Source organism: Hemicordylus capensis, chromosome 2 (assembly GCF_027244095.1).
Source record: "Hemicordylus capensis ecotype Gifberg chromosome 2, rHemCap1.1.pri, whole genome shotgun sequence".
NCBI lineage: Eukaryota > Metazoa > Chordata > Lepidosauria > Squamata > Cordylidae > Hemicordylus > Hemicordylus capensis.
In genome coordinates this window covers 241,645,787-241,665,221 of record NC_069658.1, presented here as the reverse complement: position 1 = coordinate 241,665,221, position 19,435 = coordinate 241,645,787, and the positions used below count along the sequence as shown (strand labels likewise).

At 48.0% G+C, this 19,435-nt stretch overlaps 1 protein-coding gene across 1 annotated transcript; it reads right to left on the bottom strand.

The window, feature by feature from the left end:
- Positions 1–943: 943 nt before the first annotated feature.
- Positions 944–17,494, bottom strand: LOC128343902 (zinc finger protein 41-like). The gene is made up of 7 exons (XM_053293334.1): positions 17,423–17,494; positions 16,947–17,297; positions 12,679–12,811; positions 11,890–11,954; positions 8,672–8,798; positions 7,140–7,241; positions 944–5,783 (listed from the first exon to the last, which is right to left on the bottom strand). Exons 1-7 carry the CDS (start codon positions 17,492–17,494, stop codon positions 5,527–5,529), a joined length of 1,107 nt encoding a protein of 368 aa, XP_053149309.1. The 3' UTR covers positions 944–5,526.
- Between the last annotated feature and the right edge of the window lie 1,941 nt (positions 17,495–19,435).

The window sequence follows — 19,435 nt, the reverse complement described above, 5'->3', positions numbered from 1 at the left end:
TTTAACAGGAGCTTGAGGAGGCTCTGTGCCTATCCACATGCTCCATTAGTTTGACTAATTGTGCAGACAGAAATGAGATTTCCTGCATTTACAACTCCTTGTCCTTGAGCTCCTTGGAGAAAGAGTGGGATCCCTAATCTGAGCAGGCCTTCCAATTTCTAAAGGAAGTCTTCTTCCCCTTTATAAAGGTAAAGTGTGTCAACAAGTCGATTTTGACTCTTGGCACCCACAGAGTCCTGCGGTTTTCTTTGGTAGAATACAGGAGGGGTTTACCATTGCCTCCTCCCGCGCAGTATGAGATGATGCCTTTCAGCATCTTCCTATATCACTGTTGCTCAATGGGGATAGCAGTGGGGATTCAAACCGGCAACCTTAGAACATAAGAACAGCCCTGCTGGATCAGGCCCAAGGCCTATCTAGTCCAGCATCCTGTTTCACGCAGTGGACCACCAGATGCCGCTGGAAGCCACACAGGCAGGAGTTGAGGGCCTGCCCTCTCTCCTGCTGTTACTCCCCTGCAACTGGTACTCAGAGGCATCCTGCCTTTGAGGCTGGAGGTGGCCTATAGCCCTCCAATTAGTAGCCATTGATAGACCTCTCCTCCATGAAGTTATCCAAACCCTTCCTAAAGCCATCCAGGGCTTTTTGCTTGTTAATCAAGCATTTCCCCGCTGTGCCACTTAAGGTGGCCTTCCCCTTTATAGCTTCCTTGATTTTACTTGTTAGCCATGCTGGCATCCTCCTGGATTTGGTATACATTCTAACTGGGCTTCTAGTATTGTGGTTTTAAGTAAACTCCATGCATTCTGGAGCGAAGTGATTTTCCTGATTTTCCCTTTCAGTTTTCTTTTCACCAAACTCCTCACACACAATCTGAAATAGAATTCTAACAAGATCTTCTATAAAAATTGGGGAGCTAATGAAAATCAACAGACAAGACAGAAATGTTCACAATTTTATTCTGCGTTTGTCTTCTAAATATAGGTCTTGAGAAAGACCATTTAGTTATTTAAGATTCAAAAGTCACAATTTGATAATACCTTTATTAGAACCAATCAAAATGACATGAACAGCAAACCTTTGAGTTTTGCAGAATTCTTCATCAGGCTGGATATTAAACAGAAAAAAGAGATAAGGTGAGTGGGAGGGAGAGTAGACATGGTGTTCCATTCCTCAGTACTGCAGCTTTTAACATTCATAAACTTCTGTATGCTATTTTAAGCCTATTACAAGCTGCAGACTTTGGAGCTATGAAACCATGCCCTGATTAGCCACCTCCCTTCGCTTCGCTTCGCTACGAGCCTGATGAAGAGTTCTGGAGAACTCAAAAGCTTGCTGCTCAAGGCTTCAGCCAACATGCTGTCTAAGGCTGCATGTATGCTACATGAGATGTGTCCCTGCCGTGGAAGGCTTCTACTAACTCAGCTACGGCAATTGCACAAGGGTGGGAGGAGTTTTGCATAGCTCTCCTTCCCCTGGAAATGCTCTGCACCACCTGAAAATATGTCCCTAAGGGTCATGCAGCCCTCATGGACAGGTTTTCAGGAGGCACGAGGCATTTCTAGGGGAAGGGGAGATTCATTGGCAAAATTTCCCACCTACCCAAGCACTGGTGCTCAATAGTCAGGAAGCTTTCTACAGCAAGGGCATTTCTTCCCATGGCACATGTACAGCCTTAGTCAGGATGTCAGCCTTTGTATCTAATGGATCAGCATGGCCACCTATTATTATTACTATTTAAGGAGAAGGAAAACACAAGGATAGGGGAGAAAGTTGACTTTCAAAGGGTACATTGTAAAATCCAAGATTTCCCCAACCCACCCTGCAAATTATGGAGCACAGAGAGCACATATTTCCACCATGTTTTTTCCTGAGGTTGGATGGAGGTTATAGGACTGTCAGGCTGGCTCCTTAAACTCAGGGAGTCCAACAGCATGTACGTGTACATGTGTGTAGTACTACTTTCTAAGTCTGTGCAAACCAGACAGGAAAAACCCCCCTGTGGGACATGAAGATCTTGTGTGCAGGCTGGAAGCGAGAGCTCACTCAGCCTCCTCCACACACTCCTGCAGGCATGTGTCTCTCCACCCCATCCCCCAGCAACATCTCACGGGGCTGCTCATACAGCTGGCAGGGACCTTGTGCAATTTCCACAGCGCCACCTACTGGCTATCTCTTGCTTTCCAAAAACAAGACACCCTTTTCATTAGTACTTTTTTAGCAAAGCAGAGGAGGGAAGGAGTGTAATATTCCAGGAAAACAAGAGTTGACTGGCAGGTGGAGTTCTAGAAATAATGCAGGGGCCTGCCGGCCATCGGAGCAGTTTGTGAGATCCCACTGGAAAAGAAGATATTTTATTTATGACATTTATATCCCACTCTTCCTCCAAGGAGCCCAGAGTGGTGTAGGTGGTTATATTTATCCTCACAATTGTGACTTGCCCAGAGTCACCCAGGGAGTTTCATGGCTGAGTGGGGATTTGAACTTGGGTCTCCCTGGTCCTAATCCAATATTTGAATCACTGCACAGGCTCAGATGCCAGCCTGCAGGGAGTGTGTGGAGACTGAGTAAGCTTTTGCTTCCAACTTGCACAAAAGCTTTTCCCTTTGTGCAGTTTTTTGCAGTCTGGAAGGACTCAAAGAAAGGGGGCTTCCGAATGGAGAATTCCCACAGTTGAAAAAGGCAGGGAGTTTGTATGCCAATGGTCTGTATTAATAATTATTATTATTTACCACTTTTCAATGGAAAAGTTCTCAAAGCAGTTTACATAAAATAAAAATAAAAATAATATAGTTCCCTGTGCTAAAGGGACTCGCAATCTAAAAAGAAACATAAGGACGACACCAGGAACAGTTACTGTAGGGGTGCTGAATAGGGAGTTGTCTTGAGGCTGGTGGGAGCCAAGAACACAAGGCAGCACTACCTAGGAAGGACACAAAGTGGCCAGGGCTCTGGGTGTGGCAATTCAGTCAGTGGCAACGAGTTGCTCTGGCTGCCTTTTGGGTGGGGTTGCTCTGCTCATAGGAATTTAGGAAGCTGCCATATACGGAGTCAGACCCTTGGTCCATCTAGCTCAGAATTGTCTACACACAGACTGGGTGGCAGCGGCTTCTCCAAGGTTGCAGGCAGGTATCTCTCTCAGCCCTTCCTTGGGGATTCCAGGGAGGGAACTTGGAGCCTTCTGCTCTTCCCAGAGCGGCACCATCCCTTAGGGGGAATCTCTTACAATGCTCACACTTCTAGTCTCCCTTTCATATGCAACCAGGGCAGACCCTGCTTAGCTAAGGGGACAAGTCATGCTTACTACTACAAGACCAACTCCAACGCCCCTCAGTACCAGGACCTTTGCATGCCTGGTTGCCAACTTTCCTCCCTACCACTATGAGTCCTGGGTATGGTTCCTGTCTTCCTCAGGCTCATCATCTTGGGGCACAAGTTCCTATCTACGTGATGATCTCATCTACCTGAAGGTTGATGGGTTGAATATGGGGAGGGGGAGAGAGAGAGAACACACATGACCAGAGGCAGACTGGCAGTGGGACTTTAGAACTGGGCAAAGGGGTACCCTTTAAAGTGGTGGTTCTCTTCTGTGTAGCCCTCTCTGGATTCTCCAAGATAGAGCGGAGAGAGATTCCTGCCTGCAACCTTGGAGAAGCCACTGCCAGTCTGTGAAGACAATACTGAGCTAGATAGACCAATGGTCTGACTCAGTATATGGCAGCTTTCTATGTTCCTATTCATGTCCAGCACAATGTCCCTCCAGTGGCTATTGCTAGGGCCTACTTTCTGTTTATTTTTAGCTTATGAGTCCTTTAGCTTATTATTATTATTATTACTTACGAGGACAAGGAACCATTTCCTGTCTACGCATAGCCATGACAGCTATGCAAACCGTAATGTTGTGAGCCGCCCCAAGCAGTAGTGCACTGGAGGGGTGGGGTATAAATATTTTAAATAAACAGCTTTGAGAATTTTGTTGAAAAGCCGTATATAAACATTACAGTAGAACCTCGCTATTCGCGGGGTTTCTAATTGACACACATTTTCATTATCCACGGATACTAGAGGGTTAAACCCACGTATCCACTGTTCCTAGAGGGCCAGAAGTGACCATGGAGGTCATTGCTAGCTGCCATTTTGTCAGGAGGAGCCATTTTGTGGCTTTAAAAACAGCAACAATTTTTCAGTTTTAGGGGCATTCCTGAGAACATGGGAGCACGGTATAGTAAACAGTTTCAATTATTTTCTTCTTTTTTTGCAATTTTTCCAGCTTTTTGGTCCATTTTGGAACCTAAACCCGCTTTTCCCACAGGCATAATGCCTTGTTACTCGTGGTAGTAGGCGAGGAACAGAATCCAAGCAAGTAACGAGGTTTGTCTGTATTATTAATAATAATAATAAAATAATAAGATAGGATTCAGCTTTGCAAAAGGTTGGTGCTGCTTAAAATGAATTAATTTACTATTTAGAGAGTTCAGCAGCAAACTATTAATGCTCGTCAACACAAATGTTTGCAAAGTCATTTACAAGAAAAAATAAGATGCTGTCCTCAAGGGGCTCACAGTCTAAAAAGAAACAAAATCTGATGCTCTGATAACACCTGCCTAGGTTCTTTGCAAGCTTCCCTTTTGATTAAGTGTGCCCAAGATGGCATTCTGCCTCTTAGGATAAGCACTGCAAGAAGTTGGCTCTTCGAATTAAATATTTAGAACTGAGCAGTGTCAGTTTGGCACTTCTATTGCACTGATCTAATTTGCAATGTCTCAGCCAGAGGAAGAGAATGGAGGCTGAAAGAAGGAGGGAAAACGTAAGTGTAAGGAACCCAGGCTGAAAGCAGGAACAATGACTGATCACGTGACATTAAAATCCCCATCCCTTGGGCATATCAATGAATTTGTAAGAATACTGACGATTTTCTTAAATGAGACAGCATTTTAAAGAGTGGAGAGAAGGACCCAGGTACCAAACAATGCCAGGATCAACAGCTTTTGTTCTGACCCCCAAAAGTCTCAGAATAGATTAAAAAGAGAGAGTGCGGTCATTCTGTTGGAGCCAGAGGCACTGGTGTATTTAGCCTGAAGACAGCATGAAAGCGTGTACAAAGTCACCCCCTGAGTATGGGGCATTTGGAGAATCCATCCAGAACCAGCACTTTGGACCCCAACTTGCAGAAATGACCCTCAGTAGAAAAGAGAATCTCTGTGAACCACAGAAACCAGGGGGTGGGGAGCGGAGGCTTGATCAACCAGGTGATCAGGGCGTTTGCGACGTACTAGTTTTATTGCAAAACCACAATCGTGAATTAACCCTTTAAACATTTTCTTCCTTTTTCAGAATATGACAAGCACTCTTGAGAACACGTCCCAGTCAGAACCACTGAATGGAGCAATCTCCTGACCCCGGCAAATGAATTCATTCGGCAAATGAATCCCACAGAATCTTATGCCAAAAGAGAGAAGATTGCAGTTAATGGTGTTGCTAGGGTGATTCATTATGCCTCCTTATTTCCAGAATCCTTTCATACCATCAGTCCTCCAAGCGGGTTCTTTGATGTGAAAGACGAGTTCTAATTGGGTTGAAGTGCTTTCCGTACTCCAAAGGCTGACGTGGCCTCTCACTCTCCTGCAGCTTAGGCCTACTCCGGTATGTCCTCCAAGCAAAGCTTTTGCCACAGTCTAAGCATTTATGCGGTTCCTCCCCTCTGTGCATTCCTTTATGGGATTGAAGGCATTCGCCACAAGCAAAGCTCTTTCCACATTCCAAGCACTTGTATGGTTTCTCTCCTGTAGTAAAAAGGAGGGAAGTATTTTAAAAACAAACAGACAATTCAGCCTTCAGAGCCTATCTAAGCCTTTAAGACAGGGCTTGACAGTTTCCAGGTGCCAAGGAGCCAAGACAAGGATATTCAGAGGGAGAGTTTAAGAAGATCTTTATCTGTCCCAGGCAGCTTTGTTTCTGTTGCAAGTATATACACTTGTAAAGGGGATAAAGAATATGTAGATACCGCTTTTTAAAAGTCCCCAAAGAGGTTGCATAGATATAAATAAATAAAATGTCCCCCTGATCCCAGATGGCTCACAATCTGAAAAAAGAAACACAAGATAGACACCAGCAACAGCCACTGGAGGGATGCTGTGCTGGGGATGGACAGGGCCAGTTGCTCTCCCCCTATTAAATACAGAGAACGGCCACTTTTAAAAGGTGCCGCTTTGCTCAGTTAGCAGGAGAAAGAGAAGCCCATTTACCCTCTCTCTCCACAACATCAGTCACTAAGTCCATTAATTTACCAAATGCCCACTGTCCATTTCTGGGCTGGCTCCTAGATCTAAAGAAAATTTGTCAAGGCCTATCTTAACATGAAAGCAAACTTTGAGAAGGAAATGGGGCCCCCAGTAGTCAGAAGTGGACCCCATGAAGCCAACAGAGCGAACGATGAACTACGAATATTAAAATAATGCTCTTTGGTTAAAGTTCTCAAAGAGATTACATAGAAAAAATAAATAATGCATATATAAGATGGTTCCCTGTCCCAAAGCGCTCACAATATAAAAGGAAAAAGAAGGCAGATCCCAGCAACAGCCACTGGAGGGATGCTGTGCTGGGGCTGGATAGGGCCAATAGCTCTCCCCCTGCTGAATATAAGAGAATCACCATTTTATTTTATTTATTTATTAAATTTATACCCCACCCAAACTTACGTCTCTGGGCGGCTAACAACAATTAAAACACACATAAAAGTTAAAGCAGGTGTCAAAATAACACCTTTACAAAGGTGTCTCTTTACTCAGTTAGAGGAGACGCTCATGGGGAGAACTCAAGGCCTGAGACACTTCTGTCGCTGTTTGACCCTAACCCTAACCCCTGCTAACTGGGCAAAGAGGCACCTTTTACCGTGGTGATTCTCTTTATTTAGCAGGGGGAGAGTAACTGGCCCTATCCACCCCCAGCACAGTACCTCCAGTGACTGTTGCGGGTGTCTATCTTATGTTTCTTTTTAGAATGTGAGCCCTTTGGGGACAGGGATCCATCTTATTTATGTATTATTCCTCTTTGTAAACCGCCCTGAGCCATATTTGGAAGGGCGGTATAGAAATCGAATTATTATTATTATTATTAGACCCCACATTTAAAGCACTTACCTGCCGTTTTCTCCCCTTCCTTTAAGTTTTGGACAAACGGCTCTTCTTTTCCGTTTTCCAGCCAGGTGATCAGGTCAGGTTTGGGAACGGAATGCCCTCCTTCTGGAGGAAAACAGAGGCGGGTTTTCAGCATCTTGGGAAGCATAAATAAATGCTTGGCATCCCAAACCAACCTGGCAAAACCGGCCTGTCCCCTTCTCCGCCAAAACGAGCAAAGGGCCCACAGTAAGAATTTGGCCCCTGCCTAGAGAGCACGGAAGCACAGCAGGAGCCTGGAAACATCCTCCTGATCTCTGCCCGTCCCGGCCTGTGATTCAAATAAGAGGGGGCTGGAGTGTTGATCAGGAAAACAGACGGGGTGGAGAAGGCAGCAGTGCCTCACACTTGCCTGGGTCTCAGCTCAGGGGCAGCAAAGACTAAACACTGGGAAGGCATCCTGTTGGATGGGAGATGTTGGAGCCCATCCAGGACGGGAGAGCATCCTGTTGGTTCCCAAGCAAAGATGGGAAGCAATTTAGGAGGCATCCCTGATCTGAGGGGCAATGAGTACCCAAGGCAGGATGCCAAATGTCACCCCCCCCGGGTGACCCTTCTCCCCACCCTTGCTGGTGCCCCAATAATTTATTAGAAACATTTATTTATTAGAAACATTTAATATGCCGCCCACTCCAAAGAATCTGCTGCTTGATGCAACTGTCTGATCTCCCCTCATGGAAGACCGGTGAGAGCTGGTCTTGTGGTAAAGGTAAAGTGTGCCGTCAAGTCGATTTCGACTCCGGGCGCCCCCAGAGCCCTGTGGTTTTCTTTGGGTAGAATACAGGAGGGGTTTACCATTGTCTCCTCCCGTGCAGTATGAGATGATGCCTTTCAGCATCTTCCTATATCGCTGCTGCCCCGATATAGTAGCAGCAGGGACTCAAACCGGCAACCTTCTGCTTGTTAGTCAAGCATTTTCCTGCTGCACCATTAGGTGGCTGATCTTGTGGTAGCAAGCATGAATTGTCCCCTTTGCCAAGCAGAGTCAACTCTGGTTTGCATTTGAAAGGGAGACTACATGTGTGAGCACTGTAAGATATTCCCCATAGGGGACGGGGCCACTCTGGGAAGAGCACCAGTGTGCTTGCATGCAGAAGGTTCCAAGTTCCCTCCCCGACATCTCCAAGATAGGGCTGAGAGAGACTCCGGCCTGCAATCTTGGAGAAGCTGCTGCCAGCCTCTGTAGACAATACTGAGCTAGATGGACCAAGGGTCTGACTCGGTAGAAGGCAGCTCCCTATGTTCCTATGTTTAGCAGCCTGCAAAAGGCCCTGCATCCTGCCAGGCTAGACAAGCCATGCAAAGGCAGGTTGGTGAAACGTAGTGGGTGTGCCCAGAGAGGAGCAGAAGATGGTAATACTCAGCCAGCATGCTCAGGTGGACAACCCGGCCATCCTTCCTCCTTGGCAAATCTGATCAGGAACATTGATCAGGAACAAGCCAATGGGAATCCAGGCCTTTCAGCACTTACCAACCAAGGGAAGAGGGATCCTTACCCAGAGAGGCGACCATCCCGTAATTCTCCAGCATGACTTCCTTATAAAGAGCCTGTTGGCCTGGATCCAGCAGAGCCCACTCCCCCTTGGAGAAATACACGGCCACCTCCTCAAAGGAAAATGAAGCCTGAATGAAGGAGAAACGTTCCCCATTAACAGAGAACCCCAGAGAGGGCGGAGGAAGGGAAGGGGGTCACTGGCAGCGGGCATTTCTCTGGCAGAGTCTGCGCACGTGAGGAAACCGTAGCAGAGCTCAAAGATGCCCCTTGCTCCCCTGCTTAACAGCGACTGGAAAGGTTCCTTAAGGGGTTGCTGGGGTTTCCCCATTGCTTTGTGTTTGGCCTATGCAGGCCTGTCTGTAGGGCTGGGCGACCGGTGCGACCACCCTGGGCCCCACGCTTGGAGGGGCCCCTCGTTGGCGGCAGTGGTGACGCTGCGAGCAGGCAGCCTCAAGCCACATGCCCGGCGGTGCCGTGGCAACTAGCCGCCAGGGGTGCTTGTGGGGGAGGAACGGCGGCGGGCGGCACACGGCACACTAGCAGTGGCCAAGCGAACAGAGAGCAGCCCGTCTCTCCACTCGCTCTGCAGCCTTGTTCTGCCGCGCGCCTGCCTCGGCTCCCAGCAGCGGCAGCCAGTCGCCATGTGTGCTGGTGAGGCGGGGGGAGCGGCGGTGGCCGAGCTGGCGGCAAGCAGTCGGCCTCTTCGCTGGTTCAGCAGCCGTGCAGCTGTCTCCAGCCTCTCCCAGACTTCCTAGCCTGCTGGGTCATATGCAGCCGGTGCTGGAGGTGGCGCTGGGGCCTCCACCCCACTTCCCCACCCCTGCAATGTGCTGAAGCACTGCCCGGATTCAGGGGCATAACAAGGCTGGAGTGGGCCCAGAGACAAAATTTTAAAATGGGCCTCTCGCTGACACACACATACACACACGACAAGTCATGTGACTTGCCTCTGGGGGGCCCCTTGAGGCGTGGGGGGCCCCAGGCAGCCGCCTCCCCTTCCCTAATAGTAGTTACGCCCCTGCCCGGATTGCAAACAAGGGAATTAAGGGGCAGGGAGCTCTCTGGGGGGGGGTCACTTAAAAGAGCTATTTAATGCGCCAATTGCTATGTTGCGTGTCGAAATGTTTCTGTTAATGCATATTTGCAGCATTATATACTTGTTTTTATATTCTTGTGAGTTCAGCCACTGTTGGTGCCCTCAATAAACTTCCTTCACAAATTTAGTTTAAAAAACTCAACCCATCATCAAAAACATAAGATAAAAAGTAACACACTTTTCTAACGGCAAAAAGCTGTCAAATTAGGCTTTCCTAGAACAAATCAAACAGCTGCAAGAGAGGAGGTGCCCCACAAAATGTTTTGCTCGTGTTTTTAAGACAACTTCTGCAACTGACTGGGGTGAGAATGAAGCTCCTCCAGCAAGTGAAACGCATGTAGTTGTCAGCTTAAAAACCAAGGGAATGACAAGAAAACAGACTGCCCCGACACAAAACTCCAAAATCCAAGTGTGCACAAATGCAACTGCCTTAATGTTTTATAAACTTCTAATGACAATGCTAAATCCTGAGCCAAAGATTAAAAGACAGGAAATGAGAACCATTTCAGTTACCTTATAATCTGTGCGTGTGTAGGGCTCCCTCCCCCCCCCCCGCCTCCCGGCTGCTGTTTCCTACATTAGTTGCTTCTGCAGTTCTTATTGTATTCAGTTAATCCCTTCATTTTGGTCTCATTCAGCATTTGGTTTGGAATGATCCCCGCACAGAATACAGCGGTAGCCTAGACTCCATGCACAAGAGTTATCCTTGTAATCCGAGGTACTGTTAAAACCAGAGAAAGGGGGGAATCTTCCTGCTGGGTCCTAGTGCTCAACATCATGAGAATCCCACAAACCGTTCTGCAATACAGAACCATGACTATACACACACACTATTATCTGAACTAATTCCCCCGGCTTGAAACCCTTGAAAAGACTCTGTCAATCATTCTGGGCATAATCCACCTAAAGTTAAGGATCGAGTCTCATTGATCTTCGTGGAAAAGTGAAGCATGTGCTTTACTTCCTCCAAGTGAAATCAATTGGAATTACAAGCTGCAACCTTGTGCACACACTTACTTGGGACTGGGGAGCAATTCTCATTCAATTCAGTGGGAGTTACTTCCAAGCAAATAGGCATGGAAGTTTAGTGCTTAGATTTAGCGGTTTGGAAAGTTAACAGTGTAAGGAGAGGGAAGTCAACTGACACGTCAGCTCCAACATAGATTTACTGGATAGCCACCATCTCTTAGCAAACTCCTCCCCATCTGAAAATATGAAGATACTACTACTACTACTATGTTTGTGTGCATGTTTTATATATGATGTATATTAGATCGAAATGCTAAGGTCCCCCCCTCCCCGCACACATGCTGATTTGCCCCTAGCCTCGCGTCCCCCAGGGACAGCTCTGGGACTATGAACAGGGAGGCAGGGGAAAAAGATTTACATTTTTTTAGAGGAGATAACCTGTGCTGTCTAGAAGTAGGGATGTACACAAAACCGGGCAGAGGAGGCTCAAAGGTGGAGGTATGGTCTGCTTTAAGGGCGGGGGAGGGTGCACTTACCCCTCCCTCCACCAGGTTTTGAATGTCCACCGGGGTAGCAACGTAGCAGTGTACCTCCCTGCTGCCCCATTTACTGGAAATCGGTGGAAGTATCCCAGGAAGGGTCTCCGAATCAGCTCCATGCACATCCCTACCTGGAAGTTCAATTTTCATCACATCTTTTCTCTCTCTCTCTTTTCTTCCAAAAAAGGTCAGGACAACAAATAAGATTTTCCTCCTCTTTTTTTCCTGCACAACAGCCTTGTGAGCGAGGATGGGCAGGAAAAATTTACATAAGGAAGAAATGAGCTGTGATCTCCAAATATTCAATGTCTTCCATTTACCCCAGCTGAATCCTATCCTGCCCTCCTTCTGAGAAAACCAGGACGACGGACATAGTTTTTGTGCAGATGCAGTGGCCTTGTGAGGTAGGACAGCCTAAGACAGACTGGCCCAAAGTCACACAATGAGCTTCTAACCAATCAGGATTTGAACCCTGGCTACACCAGGGGACTTTGCCCCTACGCCATATGCTTTTTGCGACAGAAAAGAAACATGTTGCTTTGGGTCCTGCAATCAAAGAGGCAGCCCCCAAACTGCCCCCTGCACAAACTGCCCCCTGATGACACCCCACCCTACCTGAGCTGGCTGCACGGTGGGCGTTCTTATTGGTTTAGAAAGCTGCTGCAATCTCAGTCCAGGTCCTGTGAGAGAAAGGAGGTCAATCAAGGGAAAAGGGACGTATAAGGCCTCACTTAACATGGCTGCAGTAGATTTTAAATTGCTTTTTGACTGGAGCCTCCCAAGAAGCTTACAATATTGCATGGACAGGCAATGTGGAGCTCTAGAGTTGTTACTGAACTACAACTCCCAGCACCCCTAGCCACAATTCATTACATAAGAACAGCCCTGCTGGATGAGGCCCAAGGCCTATCTAGTCCAGCATCCTGTTTCACACAGTGGCCCACCAGATGCCCCTGAGAAGCCCACAGGCAAGATCTGAGGGCATACCCTCTCTCTTGCTGTTGCTCCCCTGCAACTGGTATTTGAAGGCATCTTACCTCTGAAACTGGAGGTGGCCTACAGCCACCAGACTAGTAGCCACTGATAGACCTGTCCTTCATGAATTTGTCTAAGCCCCTTTTAAAGCCATTCAAGCTAGTGGCCATCACCACTTTCCCTGGTAGAGAATTCCAGAGATTAATGGGATTCATTAATACAGCTAGAGCCGATGGAAGTTGTAGTTCAGCAACATTGGAAGACGCACGTTGCTTGCCTCTCCCATATTGATAAGCTGCAACTGATACACTTCCAATTTAAAACAAGGCACAACAAACAAAAGGCTTTATTGCAGGCACAAAAGGAGGAGAGAGCTAAAATTCATCAGGTCAATTCCATCACCATAATTAAGGCATAAGGAATCCTTACCAGGCAAGGGGTCCCAAGTCAGGCTTTTGCCCCCGAGGAGCAGCTCCTGATAGGTTTCTGATGCATCCTCTTTTGATTCTGGTACATCCTCTTTTGATTCTGAAGAATCAACCACCAGAATTGGACCTTGTACCTGAAACAGCAGTAAAGATACCATGCAAGGAACAAGGAGAGGAGTTCTTATTATGAACAAGTGAATTTTAGCCCGTTGAAAAACGGGCGCTAGTAATGCTTTCGGCCCCCGTCGCCGAACCGCCCTCCCAGCTGCCCGATCCCACCATTTGTACAGGAAAGAGGAGCTCGCCAGCAGAGCTCCTCTTTCTGCAAAGGCTCTTCTCAAACTGGCGCTTTGAGCGGAAAGGACACCCTTTCCGCTCAAAGCGCCAGTTTGAGAAGAGCCTTTGCAGAAAGAGGAGCTCTGCTAGCGAGCTCCTCTTTCCTGTACAAATGGTGGGATAGGGCAGCTGGGAGGGCGGTTCGGCGGCGGCATTTTTCAGGGCCAATTTGGCCCTTAGTAATTTGGCGGGGGGACGGGAATGGTGGGATCGGGCCCCAAGGTTTCCCCCCCCGCCCGGCTTTACTGGTGGTGCCAGGCCTCGGCGGCGGCTCCGCCACCACCTCGGCCAGCTTCCCCGCCGCCTCTCTCCTTTATTTGCGGCGGCCGCTTCTGGCCCCGCCGCCGCCTCACCCGCACTCCCGCCGCCAGTTGCCCCGTCGCGGCCACCGCCACCTCTGGCCGTGGCCACGGCTGCGCCGCCGCCTCTCCTGCACTCTCCTCCTGGCGTAGGCGGCGGCCACTTCTCCTTCTCCCAGCCCCAACATGGCCGCCGGGTCCTGCCGTTCGTGCCTCCCTTGCCCTGTTCTGGGCATGCCCAGAACAGGCCAGGCACGAACGCACGCTTGGTGTCCGTCCACGGACGGACACCAAGCGTTTTATTAGAGAGGATATGTATATACCGCTTTTCAACAAAAAAAAGTTCACAAAGTGATTTCTATAGGGGTGCAAGAAAGATGGCTTCCTCTCCCAAAAGAGCTCCCAATCTAAAGAGAAACACAAATGCGACACCAGCAACAGCCGCTAGGAAAATACTGTGCTGGGGTTGGAAAGAGACAGTAGCTCCCTCCCTACTAAGTATAAGAGAGTCACTATGCTAAAAATGTGCCTCTTTGCTCTGTTGGCAGGGGGATTAAAATCAGAGCAGGGCTGCACAACAAAAAACCCTCCAGCTTTTTTTTGGACTACAACTCCCATCATCCCCCCAGCCACAGTTGCCAATAGTCAGGGATGATGGGAGCAGTAGTCCAACATCTGCAGGAGGGCTGAATGATTCAGGTAAAGTGGCCATGTTGCAGATCCCAGTCCCTGACTCTGCCTCCCAGAGGTTGCATAGGAAGCTGCCTTATGCCAAGTTAGACTCTCGGTCCATCTAGCTGGAAGCCACCTAATGGCACAGCAAGGAAATAACCTGACTAGCAAGCCAGAGGTTGGTTCGAATCCCCACTAGTATGTTTCCCAGAAACACCTATATCGGGCAGCAGCGATATAGGAAGATGCTGAAAGGGATCATCTCATACTGCGTGGGAACAGGCAATGGTAAACCCCTCCTGTATTCTACCAAAGACAACCGCAGGGCTTTGTGGGCACCAGGAGTCAACACCAACTTGACGGCACACTTTACCTTTACCAACTAGCTGAGTTTCAGCTCCCCAGTGATTCGTAACCTTTTTATTATTTTATTATTATTATTTTACATTTATATCCCACTCTTCCTCCAAGGAGCCCAGAGCGGTGTACTACATACTTGAGTTTCTCCTCACAATAACCCTGTGAAGTAAGTTAGGCTGAGAGAGAAGTGACTGGCCCAGAGTCACCCAGCAAGCATCATGGCTGAATGGGGATTTGAACTCGGGTCTCTCCGGTCCTAGTCCAGCACTCTAGCCACTACACCACGCTGGTTCTCATCTTTTTGCACCTACAGAACCCCCAGGTCCTCAAGTGTCACCCATGAGCCACACCCCCACACCCCACGATTTATGGAATATATTTCCATAAGGCTTCTGTAAAAGTTAGAGAAAACAAAAGAAGCGCTCAGGACAGTTGTTTTCAAAAAGCCTTATTCTGGCTCAGCAAAAAGTAAATTAATTCAGTGCAGCAAAGACGGTCAGTCCAGCACGGACCACCTAGACCTATGCCATGGGCCCCAGGTTAAGCACTACACTGACTGGGAGAAGCTCTCCAGGGTTTCAGATGGGGATTTCCCAGCCCTTCCTGAAGATGTCAGGGACTGAATCTAGGACCTTCTGCATGCAAAGCAGATGTTCTGCTACTGAGCCACAGTGGTTTCCCGCACCCACACCCCAAGACCCAGCTGTTTGAAGCATAGGAGTTGTGCACTAATTAAGCTCTGTATAGGAACATAGGAAACTGCCATATACTGAGTTAGACCATTGGTCCATCTAGCTCAGTATTGTCTATACAGACTGGCAGCGGCTTCTCCAAGGCTGCAGGCAGGCATCTCTCTCAGCCCTATCTTGGAGATGCTGCCAGGGAGGGAACTTGGAACCTTCTGCTCTTCCCAGAACAGCTCCATCCCCTGAGGGGAATATCTTCAGTGCTCACATTTCTAGTCTCTCTTTCAAATGCAACCAGGGCAGACCCTGCTTAGCTAAGAGGACGTCATGCTTACTACCACAAGACCAGCTCTCCTCTCTTATGTGTATGTACCTACCCAGGAAACAAGTGTATTGCATTGTTTAGAGCGTACAGTTGCATTCTAACTGCACCAACAGTTAACTCAATAACTATTCAATCGTGCTACATTTGCATAGGTAGCTGGTTTATGCCAACTCACCATTGGTCCATCTAGCTCAGTATCCTTGGCTCTGACTGGCAGCAGTTCCTTAGGGTTTCAGACAGGAGTCTCTCGTAACCCTATATGCCAAGGCTGAGCCCTCAGATCTTGCCTGTGGGTTTCTCAGAGGCATCTGGTGAGCCACTGTGTGAAACAGGATGCTGGACTAGAAAGGCCTAAGGGCTGATCCAGCAGGGCTGTCCTTTTGTTCTTAACTTAAGCAGGGTCTCTGCCACCTCACCCAAGCTGCAGGTAGGGATCTGGTGGATTTACTTTCAAGTCCATGGAAACTGGGTCAGAAAACAGTTATAAAATATAAAACAGAACTGGAACTTGCACCAACACATTGACGCACTCCTGGCCGTGAGAGGCTAGGGCATAAGAACAGTCCTGCTGGATCAGGCCTAAGGCCTATTTAGTCCAGCATCCTGTTTCACACCGTGGCCCACCAGATGCTTCTGAGAAGCCCACAGCCAAGAGGTAAGGGCATGCCCTCTCTCCCTACTGTTACTCCACTGCAACTGGTATTCAGAGGCATCCTGCCTCTGAGGCTGGAGGTGGCCCATAGCCACCTGATTAGTAGCCATTGATAGACCTGTCCTCCATGAATTTGTCCAAGCTCCTTTTAAGAGCATCCAAGCTAGTGACCATCACCACATCCTGTGGCAGGGAATTCTATAGATTAATTATGTGCAGGGTGAAAAAAAAGTGAGAGCTTGGGAAGATAAAGTCATAGAATTTAAAGTTGGAAAGGACCTTGGAGAATCTAGTCTATGCCCTCATAGTCTGGGAAACACCTATATCAGGCAGCAGCGATATAGGAAGATGCTGAAAGGCATCATCTCATACTGCACGGGAGGAGGCAATGGTAAACCCCTCCTGTATTCTACCAAAGAAAACCACAGGGCTCTGTGGGCACCAGGAGTCAACACCAACACGACAGCACACTTTTACTTTACAATCCAGTGAAGCAATTCAACAATCACCTGCTGAGGCAGTCAAATAAGCTGCATCACACTCTTAGTGAAATGCTGCATTTCAGAAAGTTCCATTTGGGGAGGAAAAACTACCTCTGAAGCAGAAAAACCAAAACAACAGGAATATCACATTTCTCTCTGATGTAAGCTTTCTACTTGCAAGGAAGTTTGTGGGTTGGTTTGTTTAAACACAGGGAACATTTACAAATGTGACTCTTCTCAGCAGTGTCAAGTGATCCAGTCCTTGCTTTTAAGCTGCCCTCCCAATATCCGGAAGGGGCCAGAGAGCACCCAGTGATGCCACACTCGGAGGCTGACCCATGAACCAAGCTGCCTTGGACCATTCTCAGAAACGCCCGCACAGTCACCTGGCAGAGGGGTTTGAGGGGCAGGATCTCCTTGCAACCCAGCTTCGAAAGGGAGGACGAAACCCTCTCACCTGCTGCTTTTCCTGCTCCGCCTGGCCCAAGAGGAACCCTTCCTCCACGGCCACCGCCTGGGACCTGGTCTCTGCCCCGCATTCTCGCACCCAGCTCTGCACCTCCGGGGGCAGGACGGTCAGGAACTGCTGCAGGGTCAAAAGATCCAGGATGTTCTCCTTGGGGAGCCTCTCAGGCTTCAGCCACGAGCTGCAAAAAGCACGAGGGAAGGAGCCGGCTGCGAAAACGAGAGGCTGGCGGAGTCTCAACCTTTTCCAGCCGCAGAAGGGGCCGAAGGAACTCTTTCCAAGCGCGCACAAAGGAAGAGGCGGGGTAGGAAGTGGCGGTGTGAGGTCACACTTCCCCCTTTCCTAGACTTTGTCACGGCGCTAGAGTGTCGCTCTAACTCTTAAAGAGCCACTCTTCAAAACCACTGAGATGAAAGGGCTGTATTGCCTGGGGGCGCCTTGGGTTGAGTGAGTCCAGTGTGGATTACGCTCAAATGCCTGATTTGGTTGTAAAAAGTCTCCATTTCGGCATTAAAGAAGGAATAGTCTCTCATGTGCATCTCCGGTGTTATTCTACCTCCTGCCAAGGACACACAGGCGGTGGGGAAATAAAGTATAAAGGAACCTTTATACTTTTTTAGGTTTTTTCTAAAAAGGAGATACATACATTATATATTTCAGTTCCTTGTGGTCGGCCCCTTTCCCTATCTTGGCCCTTGGGTGTAATAAATGCAGTGAAGGCAAAGCGCCTTCTTGGCATGCTAGTATTGCGAAACGTAATCATCCTACTCCTTACAATAAACTATCCTATCCTCGTGGTATTTGGTATGGAGACTCTTTGACGACACCCTAATTCATGGAGCGCTTGCGTAACAAGCAGAATTGTGCAAGCACACAAAGATTGCATAGTTGCACCAGGGGCGTAGCAAGGTTGGAATGGGCCCAGAGACAAGATTTTAAAATGGGTCCCCCCGCACTAAAGCTCAGCTGATGGAGTAAAGAAATCGTAAGTGAGGCTGAATAGTGGTAACAAAAAGCATAGTAATATATATATACACCTATGTGTCACAGAACATCATCCTAAATTATTTTTTAAAAGGTTTTGTAAATTGTGGACGATGCAAGTCATTTAATGGTACTAGAGAAAGACATGCTGTTCTGGTAGCTCCAGATCTTAACACTTACATCAATTTTGGAGGATGAATGCAACTGAAGGAAGCCCGGGCGGGTGCGCAGCTGGGGGAATCAGTCATGTGACTTGCCTCTGGGGTGGCCCCCAAGGCACTGGGCCCCCAGACAACTGTCTCCCCTTGCCCTATCATAGTTACACCCCTGAGTTGCACTAAAAACTGGGGATTTGGGGAATTGTGCTATTGCACTGTAAAGTTGTGCTGTCAAGTATGAGATGATGCTTTTCAGCATCTTCCTATATCGCTGCTGCCCGATATAGGTGTTTAGCAACCTCTTGCTCGCTAAGCAAGTTACTTTCCCGCTGCGCCATTAGGTGGCATAAGTCCACTTTAAAAATAACGAGGTTTGTGCGGTACAAATTGTTAGAGTGTAGCTGCCTCCCATGCAACTGTTAGACCCCTGCTAGCCTCCCCCGCCGCCTCACAAAATAAATTGTAAGCTCCTTGGGGCACAGACCTATTCTCTTGTGCTTTTTAACAGCCTGGCAGGCTGCAGCACACAGATAGCACAATGACAACACTGTATGGATAATAATATAACAATAGTTAGTCTTCTAGATTAATCGTTTGTGAGAGTTTGTGTGGCGGCAAATGCCATCTGTGCTTCCTGCTTTCCAGGGCAAAGCAAAAGTGCTGGCTGCAAGAAATTTCATCTCTAACACCAAGGGTTAAACTATAACTGTTAAAAGTGACTGGTTCCCATTCCTAGAGCAGCGCTTGAGGCAGAAGGGACTGTGAATCAAGATTGGGGGGCGGGGGGGTAGAAGGATGTGAACTGGGCAAAGTCACCCACTTCCCATGCCATTGAGAGCAGTTGTGCCCTATGACATGTGCCCTGTGTCCCAGAGGTGAAGCTTTTTATACTGAGTAAGGCCATAATAAGGAGCCAGCACAGCGTAGTGGTTAGAGTGTTGGACTAGGACTGGGAAGCCCCAAGTTCGAACCCCCATTCAACCATGAAACTCACTGGGTGACTCTGGGCCAGTCATGTATCTCTCAGCCTCACCTACCTCACAGGGTTGTTGTGAGGATAAAAATAACCATGTACACTGCTCTGAGCTCCTTGGAGGAAAAAGTGGGATATAAATGTAAAAATAAATAATTTTGTGTCGGGGTGATGGGAGTTGTAGTCAATGCAATTCGGTTCTGAACAAATTGATGGGTAGTAGCGGGGAAATTCAATAGAAAAAGATTGTGTTGAAATCACTATGACGAGAAACACTGCACTGGTTCAGTGTCTACATCTCAAGCAGGTATGAAAGGCTGGCAGCTCAGTAGTGAATCTGGAATTAGAATCTGAGTGTAAACACT

Excerpts from the sequence above, each read along its gene's own strand:
- LOC128343902 (XM_053293334.1), bottom strand. The coding sequence starts at position 17,494 with ATGCACATGAGAGACTATTCCTTCTTTAATGCCGAAATGGAGACTTTT. Across the intron at positions 17,298-17,422 it reads ACCAAATCAGGCATTTGAGC|GAAAGGGGGAAGTGTGACCT; the intron begins GTAATCCACACT and ends GACAAAGTCTAG. Across the intron at positions 12,812-16,946 it reads CGGAGCAGGAAAAGCAGCAG|GTACAAGGTCCAATTCTGGT; the intron begins GTGAGAGGGTTT and ends CTGCTGTTTCAG.